Source organism: Salvelinus namaycush, chromosome 25, assembly GCF_016432855.1.
Source record: "Salvelinus namaycush isolate Seneca chromosome 25, SaNama_1.0, whole genome shotgun sequence".
In the NCBI taxonomy this organism is placed as follows: domain Eukaryota; kingdom Metazoa; phylum Chordata; class Actinopteri; order Salmoniformes; family Salmonidae; genus Salvelinus; species Salvelinus namaycush.
Genome location: NC_052331.1, coordinates 6,454,830 through 6,472,251, shown reverse-complemented (window position 1 = coordinate 6,472,251; position 17,422 = coordinate 6,454,830). Strand labels below are relative to the sequence as shown.

Genomic DNA, 17,422 nt, shown 5'->3' with positions numbered 1-17,422 from the left:
AATGTTTCAATGTCAGGGCTTTATGTGGAAATATGAAGCGGGACAGAAAGCAATAGGGCAAAGGTCTTTTTAGTAAGAGTACTGGGAAAGAGCAGCCTCCCTCTCTCAAGGGGACGACTTTCTCAAGCACAGTCATGTCTCACTTCCTGTTGCTGAATCAATCAGTCATGTATTCTGGGAAATTGGCGTGTCAGCAGAGTTTCCTGCGGATGTTTGGCTGTCAAGTCAGTATCAGTCAGAAGTCACACATTCGGATACCATGAAATAATCATGCTTTGATTGTGTGTGTGTGTGTGTGTGTGTGTGTGTGTGTGTGTGTGTGTGTGTGTGTGTGTGTGTGTGTGTGTGTGTGTGTGTGTGTGATCGCCCATGTGGGTGTGAATGTGTGTTCTATTTTTGGGTATGCCGTCTGTTTTGCCTGTCGAGCATGGTTGACCCAAAAGGAATGGATAAAAAAATATATCCTGAAAAAAAGAAAGAAAAGTGTACATCTGCACTTTCATCCCAAAATAACTGGACAGCAAGCACATTTGGAGAAGAGAGGAGGAGTCTGGAGTGTGTTCCATGTCTTCTGACGTCAATGCAGTGTCCCTGCCTGCATGCTTTGCTCCAGGGAACAGGACATCCTTCCTGTGGGTCGGGGTTCATCCCAACAGTCTAAACTGGCTTCATCTCCTCATCTCCTTTACTTCATCTGCACTAATCTGGAGACATGGGATGGATGAAAGCAGTACAGTATGTTGGGGAAAAATGTCTTGTTGGGATCTACTTTCATCTATCCTGGGTTGTTAAATTAGTGCAGATGTAGGGAAGAAGACGAGGAGAGGAAGCCACTTTAGACTATTGAGTTTGTTCTTGCTGGAATCTTGCTGGATTCCATGGAGGACATGGATTCCTATGGACTCCTCCTGATATGACCACACATGAGGCTAGAAATAGAATATCAAAAAATGTAGACTATTATCAGCTACGTTTTTATCTCAACAAGGCTTTTTTAATCCAACTTCAATGAACGGTACCCTGAACCACAGACATCTATATCAGTTATGCATCTATGAATAGCATTTTCTTTGCGTGTATTATACTGTATTATGAAGGTAATATTTTCAATATATTACAAATGCACATAACTTGAACCGCAAACGTGTCATGCTTTTTCCTTGTTTACGTCTCTCTCACACCTCTCTGCAGTATGAGGTCCAAAGCTCAAGAAAACGATTGGTCAGGTTATATACAGATTAGAGTTGTAGCAATGGGTGTTGAAGGATAATAATATCCTGAATAAGATCCAAGTGACCCACAGAGAGGGAGCTTGTGATTCATGCTGAGATTGAGACTGTGGTGGTGGTGAATTTCTCTGCAACAACATTCAACATTATACCCTGACCACAAATAACACCCTTTCTCCTCTGCTCTGCTCTGCTGTCTCTCTCAACCAGTGATTAGAGAGAGAGAGAGAGAGAGAGAGAGAGAGAGAGAGAGAGAGAGAGAGAGAGAGAGAGAGAGAGAGAGAGAGAGAGAGAGAGAGAGAGAGAGAGAGAGAGAGAGAGAGAGAGAGAGAGAGAGAGAGAGAGAGAGAGAGAGAGAGAGAGAGAGAGAGAGAGAGAGAGAGAGAGAGAGAATGTCCGTATCAGGAGAGAGAGGATGATGGATTTCGGAGAGGAAGGGATGAAATAAGTGGGTGGAGGAAGGATATTTGCACTTGCTGAAAAGAGAGGATGGACTGAGTGAGTGGGTGGATGGAGGGAGGCAGGTGTGCCGGGAACGGTCTGACGCAGTCTGGCTGAAGCGAGTGGATGGGGTGGTGCTATATTTAGCAACCGATGTGACAGGTTCTGGCTGCTTTTCTCTGCCTGTCTACGTCACTGATTCTACGCTGGCCCTCTGGGTGCTACCCATGTGACAGGTGATGCTGTTCTTTATCAATGATGAGACTGGACCAGAATACTAAGCAGAGGAGAAGAGACCAAATGCTTTGGACAGTACAGGATAAAATAACTTAGAATACAAATGTTAATATACTGTTGAATGAAATTGAAAAAACAATTATAGAATATTGTGGAGTTGCTAATTATTAAATTCCAGATCTGTAAAATGTTTGGACTTTTGTGCATGAATGGTAGGCTTTTATAGTCATCATGTTGATAGCACAATGCAACGCATAAACATAAGTGTGTGAGGAAATCTCCTACATATCACACACATAGCACTCTAACATGAGCCCATTCTTCTCAAATGAAATCCATTCTTCTTTTTCAATATAAATGATAGTTTGTATTTGTCAAGCATAAAAAGCAGGCGACATTCTTCCTTTCCTGATTACATCACCATCTTTATGAATGGTATGGTGCTTGGAGGTACAAGAACAGGGATGGATCATGTCCACAAGTGGGAAGTAAGTATATAGAGCTGGCAAGACCGTGCTGCCCAACACTAGGCTCTCGGGTCATATTGATTGGCTAGTATGAACAGTAGGAGGATTTAACAGTAATCAAATACAGATGCTTCTACCTACAGTTCAGTGGATGTGCGGGTTTGAGTCTGAGGAAGACAGGACAGCCATGATATGGTGGTCTATTGTGGTTATCTATCTTCAGTTAGAAGCTTCGAAAAAAACGTATTGATGTACTTGGCTCCATTAACAAACAAAGACAAAGAAGATAGAAAATCGAACTATTTTATATTTCGGCAGAAGTGTATTGGAGTTGTGTGGGTCAGTTCCAAAGAGTCTACATTTTGACAAGAGGACACTAGCTACTCTCTCTCATACGACCCAAATAAAGGGCTAGAATCATTCCCAAGCATTCCATTACCGTCCGACCTCCAGAACGTAGCCCAGCGAATGGACGATCATCAACCCGGCACACAGAGCTTCATTCCCCGTGAGGCTCCAGTCTGCGCGTCGGTACCTACTAAACCGCCCATGCGCTTGTCCATAAGCTCGACCACCGGCAGCCGCTTCGAGCTCTCTGCCCATCCGGGAGAGACGGTGGAGGTGGTGAGAAGACGACTTTCGCAAAAGCTCAGAGGGTCGAAGGAAAGATTCGTCTTGCTGCATAAGGAAGCGTGAGTAGCCTAACACATAACTGTATACAGCATAATGTAGGTGGGTACACATTTGGTATAATTTCTTAGAAAATCATTTTGAGGACCGCATAAATGGTTGCAATGTCATGTGAACTATTTCATTTCTGGTGCCTATAACTCCATTGTAAAACAGGCCTAAATATCATACATGAAATGCATTTCTGGGAATGCGTTCCTTGCTAAATATAATTTGAATCTCTCGTGTGAGCAAAAGACCAAGAATGAATTAATAAAAACTCTCAAATGTTACCATACATCATTATGTAGTAAAGATCATGTCCTCGTACATGTCCACAGGTGCTTGAGTATAGGGAAACTCCAGGACCTGGGTATAGTTGATGGGAGTAAACTGATGCTGGTCCCAACTATTGAAGCAGGCTTATTGGTGAGTTATGTAATGTACAGTCCACATAATGGTATTAAATGTTAACACCAGGTATAGAGGAAACATGTCCGTAATGTTATGTATACAGCGTCATAAGGTCAGTAGATCATAAGGTCTGGAACCTTATGGCACAGGTGCATATTACTACTGCTGCTCTGGCTGTTCCCCCTGAACCACAGAACAGAACCATGTGTCAGAAAAATCACCAGATTTGCTGTATTTGCCAGAGTTCAGGCCTATTCATACAGTAGTTTATTCTAGCAACATTCATATGCATATGTGATCTTACAAAAATATAAATTAGACCTACAGTATATACAGTGCATTCGGAAAGTATTCAGACCCCTTTACTTTTTCCACATTTTGTTACGTTACAGCCTTATTCTAAAATGGATTAAATCGTTTTTTCCCCTCATCAATCTACACGCAATACACCATGATGACAAAGCAAAAACAGGTTTTTAGTAATTTGTGAAAATTTATAAAAAATCAACAACTGAAATATCACATTTACATAAGTGTTCAGACCCTTTACTCAGTACTTTGTTGAAGCACCTTTGGCAGCGATTAGAGCCTTGAGTCTTCTTGGGTATGACGCTACAAGCTTAGCAAACCTGTATTTGGGGAGTTTCTCCCATTCTTCTCTGCAGATCCTCTCAAGCTCTGTCAGGTTGGATGGGGAGCGTCACTGCACAGCTATTTTCAGGTCTCTCCAGAGATGTTCGGTCGGGTTCATGTCTGGGCTCTGGCTGGGCCGCTCATGGACATTCAGAGAGTTGTCCCGAAGCCACCCCTACGTTGTCTTGGCTGTGTGCTTAGGGTCGTTGACCAGTTGGAAGGTGAACTTTCACCCAGGTCTGAGGTCCCGAGCGCTCTGAAGCAAGTTTTCGTCAAGGATCTCTCTATACTTTGCTCCGTTCATCTTTCCCTTGATCCTGACTAGTCTCCCAGTGCCTGCCTCTGAAAAACATAAACACAGCATGATGCTGCCACCACCATGCTTCACTGTAGGGATGGTGCCAGGTTTTCTCCAGATGTGATGCTTGGCATTCAGGCCAAAGAGTTCAATCTTGGTTTGATCAGGTCTGAGAGTCCTTTAGGTGCCTTTTGGCAAACTCCAAGTGGGCTGTCATGTGCCTTTTACTGAGGAGTGGCTTCCATCTGGCCACTCTACCATAAAGGCCTAATTGGTGGAGTGCTGCAGAGATGGTTGTCCTTCTGGAATGTTCTCCCATCTCCACAGAGGAACTCTGGAGCTCTGTCAGAGTGACCATTGGTTTCTTGGTCACCTCCCTGACCAAGACCTTCAATTCTGCAGAATTTTTTTGGTACCCTTCCCTAGATCCTTGCCTTGACACAATCCTGTCTTGGAGCTCTACAGACAATTCCTTCAACCTCATTGCTTGGTGTTTTCTCTGACATGCACTGTCAACAGTGGGACCTTATATAGACAGGTGTGTGCCTTTCCAAAATGTAAAAAAAAAGTTTTTGCTTTGTCATTTTGGGGTATTGTGTGTAGATTGATGAGGATTGTTTTTATTTAATCCATTTTAGAACAAGGCTGTAAGATAACAAAATGTAGAAAAAGGGAAGGGGTCTGAATACTTTCCGAATGCACTGTATATACTGTTGTTCTAATTTCTATTTTTGTGTTCCTTTGCTTTCTTAGACCCAACCATCCGGAACAGAGCAGACCATAATGCAAGCTTTGGAGAGTTTAACTGAAACTCAGGTAGGTCTCTGATCTTTCAGTGGATTTTGTGTCATAAGATGGTTGTGTAAATACGCAGTAGATGTGATTGAAAGCTATGTAAAAAAGCAGCATTTTCTTTCTGTCTTCATCTGAACCAGCTCATTACGAACGGGTTGCTCCATGAAACAGCGAGGTCATGTTTGTGTGCATGTGCATTTGTGGTTGTGTGTCTGCATACAGATATATGTAGGATCTTAATTTGATCACTCATTTGTTGCAGATTTTTTTTTTACAGCACTCATTTGTTTTCTGCGTTTCTCCATTACAAGGATCTTGATTGATCCAAGCTGTAATAAGCTAAAACAAAACAAATCTAGTGACAAGTTTAGTGAGTCTAAACAGGATCTAATAATTAAAAGGATTGTTAATACAGATGAGCAGATGAGCTTCGTGATTTACATAATTTCACTGAAAACCTGCACTATCACTATTCCACTTTTCATGTAGCCTAATTTGGACCAGCTAATAGTCTAACCACCAATCAAGCAACATTATCGAATAAACGTTGAAATTCAGTTGCTGTAGATTTGTTTTGGTACGACAATACAGGTCAAATTAAGATCTGTATGTGTATGTGAGCGAGTGACTCAACCCTGACAAAGGACAGTTTTCTAAGAAATGGCTAGGTAGTTTTCACTATGGTCTTACCTCTCTCTCTCACTCTCTTTATCTCTAAAAACAATCAGACATTAACAGTAAACATTGCCCACACTACATTTTTACATAAAATAAGTACAGTGACAATGTGCAAATAGTAGAATGTACGAATGATGGGGGTGGGGACAAATACTATGCATAGTCACTTTAATAACTCTACCTACATGTACATACTACCTCAATTAACCGGTGCCCCTGCATATTGACTCTGTATCGGTACCCCCCTGTATACAGTCTCGCTATTGTTATTTCACTACTACTCTTTAATTACTTGTTACTTTTATCTCTTATTCTTATTTGTATTTTTTGAAACGGCATTGTTGATTAGGGGCTCGTAAGTAAGCATTTCACTGTAAGGTGTACACCTGTTGTATTCGGCGCATGTGACTAATAACATTTGATTTGATTTGAAATAGGCATATAAAGGTTATATTTACATTGGTGTTTCTGACTCACTGGTTGACCTTTTCTTGTGGCAGCAGGTCACAAATTGTGCTGCTGGGATTGCACAATGTGGTATTTCGCCTAACAGATATGGGAGTTTGTCAAAATTTGATTTGTGTTCGAAATCTTTGTGGGTTTGTGTAATTTTAGGGAAATATATGTCTCTTGTACGGTGGTACATTTGGAAGGAGGTTAGAAGAAAGTGCAGCTCTGTTTCCACCTCATCTCTCTCTCTCTCTCTCTCTCTCTGATCAATGTAATGTGCGCTTGTGTGTTTACAAAGAATTTCAAACAGTTTTATCTGGGCCCATTTGATACAATGAACAACATTTTTGCTCCCCACATATGAGATATTACAATGGATAGGTGAGTGGTTCAACAGGACTATTATCTGTTGTGTCGTGACTACCGTCTTTAGGCTTGATGGCCTCTTTCTTACTGAAGTGGTCTGCTTCGTGTCTAGGCTGTTCTAAATAGGTACACCAGACTGAGAATAACAACTAAACCTCCATTCTAACGCCTTTGTGTCTACAGCAAGGAGTTAAGTTCTCAGTAAATAGCCCTGAATGTCTGGGGCCATTACAATAGTGAGACTGTACATGTATTAACAATCCTTTTAATTATTAGATCCTGTTTAGACTCACTAAACTTGTCACTAGATTTGTTTTGTTTTAGCTTATTACAGCTTGGATCAATCAGGATCCTTCTAATGGAGAAATGCAGAAAACAAATGAGTGCTGTAAAATTATTAACCGAGCCATTCCTCCCTCTCTGTCTCTGCAGGTCAGTGATTTCCTGTCTGGCCGTTCACCCCTGACCCTTGCCCTCGGGGTCGGTGATCACGTGATGTTTGTCCATTTACAACTGGCCCCCCAGAATGTTGCTGGGCAGCAGCAGAGACACCTCATTGCCCGGAGCGCGGGCATGGCTGTGGTTGAACAGGTGCATCCTGTGAAGTGTGGATCCACCAGGTTCCCCAGGGCCCCTAAGCCATAAAATCAGCCACGGGTGCTTTCAGGCACTTAAGATGGTTCAATTGTTTAGTCTATTCAGCCCCCAGGGCAACCTTGATTTAAGGTTTTGGAACAAGGCACGGAAGGATGAAGCAACGAACAGATAAGGAAGAGTATATTGTATATGTCTGCTTTCCCTCTGGAGGGGACAGATTATTAGGAACCGTTCAGAAGTGTCGCTTTGGTCTCCCTGTGCACAGTTTTGTCTAATTAAACTAAAATATACTGTAGAAGCGGTTTGCATCATCTTTCGCATCCAGCATTTCTCAACACCTTGACCAGTTTTCAATTCCTAACAATACTTCAAAGCCTGATCCTGTTAGTAAGGCAGGGAATCATTTTTCAATCTAATGTAGTTACAGATTTATTGTAATATTATGAAATGATAGGTAGCCTATTGATATAGTCATTGTACAGGCTCTCTTATGACTAGAGAGGGAGTATCTAATATGCAACCCTTTCACTCACTTTTTCACAGGGTGACTGCAGTGTGGCTGGTACTCCCACCTCTAAGAAACCAGCTGCCGGGGAACCAGGTGCTGTCATAGAGAGCTTTGTGAGCCATGCCCCAGGAGTCTTCTCAGGAACCTTCTCAGGCACTCTACACCCAGCCGGTCAGGACAGAACCACATCATCCAGGCAAGGCATCAACACCATCCTCCAGATCCTCAATGACCTGCTTAGTGCTACTCGCCACCACCAGGGGGCTCCACTGTCCCTCTCCCAGCTCCGCTGCCCTCCTCCCAGCACTCCAACCAGCAGCACCCAGAGTACCCCCACCTCGCCCTCCCCACCGCCCTCACCTCTCACCCCGGATCCCGTCACCACTGCTACCTCAGGACCACTTATGGACCACGTCAGCCAGGGACAGAGCCGCTCATATAAACCTACTGGTGAGTTGAGGTTCCACAGAATAACCAAAACCTGTGAGGGCTGTGTGTAGCTATTCATTTTAAGCTGACCCTCTTGGTTGAGGAAGATAAACAAAAGTGCAACATTATTCAGAGCCAAAGGATGTTTTAGGTTTTGTTATACAACGGGTGGGTCTAATCCTGAATGCTGATTGGTTAAAACCACATTCCAGCCGGTGTCTATTCCACAAGTTACCACCGGCTAAATCTATGATGTTAAAATGCCTATACTCTGTTCCATCTGACTGCGCAATCCACTGTCTCATCAGCCCAGCCAGGCAATGTATAAACCTGATCTCTACTATAAAAACATTATAAAACATCTAGACATTATCTCACATTTCCTTTAGACTAACATTTAGTTTTCAACAGTGGAGAATTGTATAAACCTTGCTGTCTGCCTCTCCGACATTTGCAACATTGTTTCAATATTCAAATTCGATCTCCAGTTGTCCATAGTAATGAACGTGTCGGGAGTCGGGACAAATAGGCAGGCAGCCTAATAAGGAATGTGAACCTATGCACTTTGGAACTTGAGAATATGCTGTTTAAAATGGCGTCGCTTGAGGATCAAGACAGACGCAATAACGTGAGGGTCACGGGGATTGCTACAAACCGGGAGGGAGGTGATGCAATTGCTTTCCTGCAAGAAATCCTTCCCAAATGGATTCCGTCACTTGGTACTACTCTGATTCAAATGGAAAGGGTCCACAGGATCTACAACCAAAATGCAAAGAAGGACAACCTATAGACCATGGTCTTGAAGGTTCTCAGATACCAAGAGCGCAATGCTATTCTACAAGGGTGAAGCATGAAGCAAGAAAGAATGTGCCAATCCAAGAAGCCCAGGAGAACCATACGTTTTTATGCGGACTACTGTTCATTCACAATTCAGCGAAGGAAAGCATTGTACATATCCTCTTTTCTGATCTTTCCCGCCACCCTGCGACTTACTTTCAGCGGTGAGCAGCTCTCCTTCCCCTTGGCAAAAGAGGCAGAGGAAATTCGGAGAAGTCTCTCCTGGCGACAGGTCTACACGCCACGCCTAAACTACTGTCGCCAGATTGGCTGCACAGCTTCACAAGCTTTACTACATGATTCCATGTGTGTTATTTAATAGTTTTCATGTCTTCACTATTATTCTACAATGTAGAAAATAGTACAAATAAAGAAAAACCCTGAAATGAGTAGGTGTGTCCAAACTTTTGACTGGTACTGTATATACATCTTCAATACAGTTTGAGCCAGACAAATGCAAGCAGTTTTTAGATAATCTTGATATGCCCGTATTGGATGAGAAGCAATCTGCGGATCTGGGCCAACCCATCTCGTTAGAGGAACTGTAGTCAGCACTGAAACGTGCTAAAAAGGGTAAATCACCTGGCCCGGATGGCATTCCACCTGAAATGTTACTACATTTTTGGGGGATTTTAGGACCAGTATTATTGGAGTAAATTCTTTCAGCTTTTCCTCATGAGCATACTAACTCTGCTTTAATCTCTCTACTGCCAAAGAAAGGGAAAGATCACACAGATTGTGCAAATTATCGTCCGATATCTTTAATTAATTCTGACCAAAAATTGTATTCAAAAGTATTGGCGTTACAGATGGAAAAGTATCTGGATAAGTTGATTCACATGGACCAGTCAGGTTTTATGAAAGGTCGCCTTGCAGCTGACAATGACCATCGATTAATGCAGGTAATACATGACACACAACAGCTGGACACACCGGGTGCTGTGCTGTCTCTAGATGCCGAGAAGGCTTTTGACAGGCTTGAATGGCAGAACTTGTGTGCTGTCTTGGAGAAATTTGGTTTGGGAAATAATTTTAGCGATATGGTTTGTGTGTTATATGCTAACCCTGTTGCTATGGTTTCTACTAATGGCATACACTCAAGTCCATTCCCTGTTTTTCGGGGATGTAGACAAGATGGCCTATCCCCAACGTTATTCATTTTGTTGCTAGAGCCTTTAGCTCAACATCTAAGGCAGAATGTAGTTGCTTCTCCTATACTGATTAAATCTTCCTCTCATATCATATGCGGATGATATTCTCATATATATGACAGATATTCAGAATTCAATCTCATCTTTATTATCCACTTGAAGAATTCAAATTGCTGTCCGGGTATAAGATACATTGGACAAAATCAGCATTAATGTTACTGAATGAAGCAGCCAAGAAAGTTTCACTTCCACCAACAATTCCTATGAAAACACATCTCACTTATTTGGGGTATTAGTATACAAACATCTCTGTATGATCTGGTGAAGTTTAATTATGAGAAAATGTACAAGGAGGTTGAACGAGATTGAACCGTTTGGGAGACGTTGCCTGCTTCTTTACGAACTAGGGTCGCTTCCATAAAGATGAATGTGTTGCCACGCATTCGTTTCCTGAGCATGATGATCCCACTCCCTCCACCAGTAGGCTATTGGGGAATCATTGATAAATGTATATGTAAATACCTTTGGAATGGCAAACATCCAAAGATTAGGTTTGAGGTGTTACAATGACAGAAGTGTAATGGTGGACTTGCATTAGCAAATGTTTGTATTTACCACCAATCTTTCCAGTTACGCCCATTTAGATCATGGTTTGATCAGTCTGCATCAGTCTCTTGGAGAACTATTGAGGAAGAACTTGTTTCATCTACTATATTGCAGGATGTGTTATTTTCTGGTGTATCTAATAAGAAATGCATGCTGTATTTTGGTCCTATTATGTCTAATACAATAGAGAATTTTGGGAAGGTTGAGAAGTGTCTAGGTGGTAACTGGAAATGGCATGTCCATACCCCTCTATGGCATAACAAGGCTATTACTTCCGGTAATAAACCTTTTGAGACTAGACTCTAGAGCCTGGTCTGCAAAAGGGGTCAATAATCGATGGGATATATTCAACTCAAAGGGTCTTCATAGTTTTCAGGGACTTCGTCTTCATTTTGATTTGCAAGGGTCGTCATTATTTCTATATCTTAGACTGTGGTCAGCGCTTTGTGCCTATGGGAGTCCCATTGGGTACTAGTTTGGGAAGGCACCCAGTGATAGAGTGGATTTTTACATTCCAGTCCAGAGATTTTGTGTCTGCTATTTATTCTCATCAACGATTAAAGCAGATCTTTCAATGGTTAAAGCATGGTTTGGATGTCGATGATGAGGCTATTGATTGGGAGAATGTCTATTTATATTTCACTCATCAAAGAACCCAAACCATCAATTAATTCATTTTTTTACTTTGTCATGGATTGTACTGGCCACCACTTGTAAGATTTCATGCAAAACAGGCTCACCATACTGTGGCCTATGTAACCTCAATACACTTGGCACATACAAACACATGATATGGGATTGTCCTGAGGTTTATGAGTTTTGGAGGAAAGTGTCATATATTCTCTCTGACATGATTGATAAAACTGTACCCCTTGAACCAATTAGGCTGTTGCTTAACGATGATACATGTATGCAGCAGAATGAGAAACAGCAGCAAGTTTGGCTGGCTGGGTTAACTGCTACCAAAAACTTGTTGTTCAGCGCTGGTTGCCACCACATGACCTTCATATAAGGAAATGGCTAGCATACATTCAGGACGTATTTTTATATTTATGATTGTGATCCAATAAAAAACAATTGTTCACAAAAAAAGTATAACTAAATGAAGTGCAGCGAGTTTGCAGTCTTTCCAGCTTCAGTTTGAAGTGATTGTGTTAGCTGTGTTGTTGGCTAGCTCCTCTGAACAACAGTGTCCTGACGAGTGTACACATTTTCTATGCCAGGCAAAACCGTGCCTCATTAGATCATTGTTATGGATGTTAACAATAAGTTAACATTGTTATGGTTATCCAAACAGCTTAAACAAATGCAACTGCAGCTACTTTGCTGTTATGCTGGCTGCACTTTTGACGTGACTGTAAGTTAGCCGTAGTTGGCTAGCTAGCAAGCAAGGGATAAGAACGTTACCAGCCAGTATGGCAATTTAACATTTAGAACAAACAACTGGGTCGCATCCATAGATACAGAACAAAAAGACTCAACGACTGGGTCGCGTCTCTGGCAACCGAACCGATAGAACGACCGACCAGCCGGCTTGGGTAGCAACCCTAGATTTGTGTCGGGACTATATCTTGTGAAAGGATGAAATAGTATGAATAAATTCATCAAAATAATGTCAATCATTACTTGAATATGTTGGTAATCTGTTGTATAAAAGTGATTATGCCCTCGAAGCCGGTGTTTGGAGGATACAGTATATTGGCACGGTTTGCCAATAACAACACCCGTACCAATATATACTCCAAACACCGGCTTCTCTGGAATTATCACTTAAGTATACCATGCAGTCTTCATTCAACTCCCTCTCTTCATAAAACAACTAATGAACCAAATGAATGATATAGAGTCTCTTCATTGTCAAGGCTCAGGAGAAGACCCAGATGCAGACAGTTTCGAAGTAACAAAGGTTTATTACAAAACAGTGGGGCAGGCAAACGACAGGCCAAGGGTTGGCAGAGGTCAGTAATCCAGTACAGAGTCCGAAAGGTACAGAAAGGCAGGCAGGCTCGGGGTCAGGCAGAGGTCATTAATCCAGGGTTGTGTGACAAGGTACAGAACAGCAGGCAGACTCAGGGCAGGCAGAATGGTCAAAACCTGGGAAAACTAGAAAACAGGAACTAGAGCACGACAGGAGCACGGGAAAACCGCTGGTAGGCTTGAGGAAACAAAACGAACTGGCAACAGACAAACAGAGAACACAGGTATAAATACACTGGGGATAATGGGGAAGATGGGCGACACCTGGAGGGGGGTGGAGACAAGCACAAAGACAGGTGAAAGATCAGGGTGTGACATTCATTCTCTTTTTTGAAAACATATGTACCACATATGCATTCAATAAATGTTCAGCATTCCGTTTTTTCCCGTGGAGTATTCCCAGTCAATGGTTTGTCACCTAGTTCTCGTGTTATTTGTGGAAACCAGTCCAGCCTTCTTAAGCTAGGCCCACAATGGCTGCAGTGTTATGGTTCTGGATAGAATAGCCAAGTTTAGACAGAAACAGCCTCCCCGGGATAGACCCACAATGGCTGAGTTCTGGTTCTGATGAGTGTCCAAGTTTAGACAGGAGCGGCTGTGCAGCAGAGAGAACACTGGTTGTGAGGGTATGTTTGGAAAGGAAGAAATGGTTTCTATGCCCCCATTCATGAACTAGGGCTGTTAATATTCGCTCCCTCACAGTGTACGCATTCATTTGTTTCCCAGTCTGCAATTAATAAGAACATCCCCTGAGTGTGTGCGTGTGTGTGTGAGAGAGTTATGCTTGCGGGCAGTTAGACCATAGTGTGAATTACCTGTGTGTGTGTGTGTGTATGCGTGCTAATGTGTGCGCATGTGTTCACGTGTTTGTGGTTTTATGAGTGTTTTGGGGCAGAGATAGAGCATGTACATAGCCCTCAGGGGTCAGTTAGTGACACAAACAGTCACGTACACATAGTAACAGGACCTTAACCTTTTCACCGGGATATGTGAACTAATATACCTTACCACCACCTTCTCACCCTACCACCGGAAGCATACTAATGAACATGTAATCATCTGGGTCACATTGTCAGGGAAACAGCACTGCTCAATTCTTAGACTTCAAATACATTCAATGTTCATGGTTCCATCCATCGAATTCTGTGTTCAGTGAACAATGCTAGGCTGATTACATGTGTGGTTCAATGTAAATGTATACACTTCCTGAGTTCCTGCTATAACATTCTTTCTCATGACTCTTCTTCCCCTTCCTCCCCCTCCTCTTTCCTCTCTTCCCTCTCTCCTTCCTCCTCTCTCTCAGCAGACCAGTGTTTCAGTCAGTCCAAGGAGAACCAGGCATTGCGCTGTAAACTGCAGCGTCTTCAGATATTGATGCACCAGAGACGCCTGCATAGGTGGGCACGCAGGGACACACGCACCTCACGCCCCTACTCTCCTCACCACCATCAGCCCTGGTCGTCTGGACGACGCAAAGCCAACACCAGGCGCCATAGCAACAGCAACATGTCCAGCAGGATAGCTCTTCCCTGGAGTTGCCATGGAAACCCGAGCTGCCCTCCGACCTTGTGATGACATAGGAAAGAGAAAAAGAGTGAGAGGGAGAAAGTCCCAGTTGGTATTAGATAGAACCTTGCGGCCCCGCGCTCCTGTGGGGAAAACAATCTGTGAATACCTAGGTTACCCCATTGGCTCACAGTGAAAACTAGACTTTTTTCAAACGCAATTTTTTGTTTTAGTCAATTGTAAAACATTTTCAACATTGCCAGCTCCAGTACATAGCCTACTTGGACACCGGGTCGCCACATTTCCCACTCTCCCATGCCGAATAGACTGAAGCCACAGGGCTCTTCTCGCAGGCTCTATTTCCCTATGTGGGATCATTGCGAACCGTAAATCGGGATTTTTGACCTGGTTACCTGTACATTGAACAACACATCAGCTCTTCTGGATTTTTTGCTATTTCTGTATAACTAAAAATCGACGACGAAGTTGGCTGTTTTACAATGGGAATATGAAATAATATTTGTGGGCGTGGCCAAGGCGAATTCCTTCTTATTACGTGAATAACGACTCGGAGTATGGAGTGGTTTTTGAGAGAGAGGGAGAAGAGCCGGACTGAAAATGTATGATAGATAGAGAAAAATAAAGGGCTCCCATTTGTACGTCATTGTCTGTCCTTCTGAATGGCTGAATAGGAGAAATAAGCTGTCCATTTTGCCATTGATGGCTGGGACTCACTTGATCTGACTGCACAAGGATTCTTCAAAAAGACAACTGTGCCCTCCCAACTGTGCCCTCCTAAAATAGTCAAAAAGGTTTATTCACGGGAACGTTCTAAAGTCAAGAATACAAAACAATTCATTTTATACTGACTTCTCACGCCCACACATTCACACAACCATACGCACACACATACACACACACAACCTTACGCACACACATACAACACACAGATGCACACAATGTCCTGCTACGCACAATGTCCTGTCTCACTACCCAGCCGACAGAGATTAGTGACCTTGTCCTTGGAAAAGATTACCAACTTGATCCTCTCTGTGTAAAAATGAAAAACTGCTATTGGGTAAACTATATCAACTTAAATATAAAGTTGAATCCCCCCTTTCATAAAAAGAGCGTAGTAAGACACCAATTTTTTTTTGTTCACGTTATTGTTCATAATTGTCGGTTACACTGTAATACAATAATTGTCAGCCCTTGATAGTTGAGAATTATCTGTTAATTGAATGATTAGAATATTCCGCCCTGAAACATATAATTGTATGGAATTGATTAGAATGTATTAAATCATAATCAATAAATGTGTAGTCCTAGTCAGAATTAGGGTAAAGACCATACGTCTTTATGGTATTTTAAACAGAGACTGTCTGAGCTTGGTGCCGACCTGACTAGAGATTTGGGAGAGAACGGGGAGTATTTTCCAAGGACAAGGTCACTAATCTCTGTCGGCTGGGTAGTGAGACAGTGTGTGCGTAGCAGGACATTGTGTGCATCTGTTTGTGTGTATGTGTGTGCGTATGGTTGTGTGTATGAGAGGATCAAGTTGGTAATCTTTTCCGGGCAGAACGGCATGGTGGGAGGAGAAGCATAATTTCCAGGCATTCAAAACCATTTGTTTTTGAGACAGGGGTGTCACCACAGCTGTGTTGTATTCATTAGGTATGTCGTAGGTCATTTTCAAAGATGAATTATGATGCTTTACAAGCTAATACATTTTTTACAAACATGACAATTATGACAATAACTGTGGCCATTTGCATGGCAATTAATTGTTACCCAAAATTCCATAATCGTCACAGCCGTATTTCTATGTCTTTTCTTGACAGCTTTGTTTTGCAACGTTTTGTGGTCACTCGAATGAGATCGGAATCATATTTATGTCTTTGTGTAAGTATGTTTTGAAATAATATATGTTTTGTTTGTTTAATTGTCTTGAACTTTGTAGATATGTAGAATATGTTTCAAATTGTTTTTCTAAAGCAATACTTTTCAGTTTGTCTGTCAATGCAGTGGAATGTTTTAACTCTATATTTTTCTAGGAAATACATTATAAAGAGATTATTCTGAAAACAGTCAGTAGCTGGTATTGGTATTTGATTAGGATCCCATTAGCTTTTTGCAGCAGCTACTTTTCCTGGGGTCCACACAGCATGAAACATAATACAGAGCATTAATAGACAAGATATGAGGGCACAGGGCGAGACCCAGATGCAGACACGAGAGGCAGATGGTTCGAGCCTCTGATATTTATTATAATCCAAAGGGCAGGCAAGAGAATGGTCGTGGGCAGGCAAAAGATCAAAAACAAGGTCAGAGTCCAGGAGGTACAGAGTGGCAGGAAGGCTCGAGGTCAGGGCAGGCAGTATGGTCAGGCAGGCGGGTTCAGAGTCAAGGCAGGCAAGGGTCAAAACCGGGAGGACTAGCAAAAGAGAGATAAGAAAAAGCAGGGGCACGGAAAACCACGCTGGTTGACTTGACAAGACGAACTGGCAACAGACAAACAGGGTACACTGGAATAAATACCCAGGGACTAAATGGGGAAAACGGGTGACACCTGGAGGTGGGTGGAGACAATCACAAAGACAGGTGAAACAGATCATGGCGTGACACAAGAACAGCTCAAGGACAGAACTACATACATTTAAAAATGGCACACATAACCTACATGTCAATACATACACACAATATCTAGGTCAAATAGGGGAGAGGTGTTGTGCCATGAGGTGTTGCTTTTAGTTTTTTGAAACCAGGTTTGCTGTTTATTTGAGCAATATGAGATGGAAGGGAGTTCCAGGCAATAATGGCTCAATATAATACTGTACACGTTCTTGAATTTGTTCTGGATTTGGGAACTGTGAAAAGAGCCCAGGTAGCATGTCTGGTAGGGTAAGTGTGTGTGTCAGAGCTTTGTGTAAGTTGACAATGTTAACAATTTGGAATTTAACACATTGTTTCTGATAAAAAGAAGAGATGATGCAGTCTCTCCTCAACTCTTAGCCAAGAGAGACTGGAATGCATAGTATTTACATTAGCCCTCTGATGACAATGAAGAGCAAAACGTGTCGCTCTGTTTCTGGGCCATCTGAAGCATTACTAGGGCTTTCTTTGCAGCCCTTGAC

At 42.4% G+C, this 17,422-nt stretch overlaps 1 protein-coding gene across 3 annotated transcripts; it reads left to right on the top strand.

Annotated features, from left to right (window-relative positions):
- The first annotated feature begins 1,723 nt into the window (after positions 1 to 1,723).
- On the top strand, positions 1,724 to 16,375 carry LOC120020157 (midnolin-A-like). Of its 3 annotated transcripts, none has more exons than XM_038963633.1 (6): positions 1,725 to 3,066; positions 3,385 to 3,472; positions 5,142 to 5,204; positions 7,110 to 7,268; positions 7,818 to 8,232; positions 14,089 to 16,375. In XM_038963633.1, the coding sequence occupies exons 1-6, from the start codon at positions 2,843 to 2,845 to the stop codon at positions 14,352 to 14,354; spliced, it is 1,215 nt and encodes a 404-aa protein (XP_038819561.1). In that variant the 5' UTR covers positions 1,725 to 2,842; the 3' UTR covers positions 14,355 to 16,375. The 3 variants fall into 3 exon arrangements, with proteins under 3 accessions (XP_038819562.1, XP_038819561.1, XP_038819560.1); XM_038963632.1 differs by having other exon boundaries at positions 14,086 to 16,375; XM_038963634.1 differs by lacking the exon at positions 7,110 to 7,268 and having other exon boundaries at positions 1,724 to 3,066; positions 14,086 to 16,375.
- Positions 16,376 to 17,422: the final 1,047 nt, after the last annotated feature.

What these genes read in the sequence shown, in the direction of transcription:
- LOC120020157 (XM_038963632.1), top strand. Translation starts at nt 2,843, where the DNA reads ATGGACGATCATCAACCCGGCACACAGAGCTTCATTCCCCGTGAGGCT. An exon ending in GTCTTGCTGCATAAGGAAGC is followed by an intron (nt 3,067 to 3,384) that starts GTGAGTAGCCTA and finishes ACATGTCCACAG; the next exon opens with GTGCTTGAGTATAGGGAAAC. An exon ending in CCGCTCATATAAACCTACTG is followed by an intron (nt 8,233 to 14,085) that starts GTGAGTTGAGGT and finishes CCTCTCTCTCAG; the next exon opens with CAGACCAGTGTTTCAGTCAG.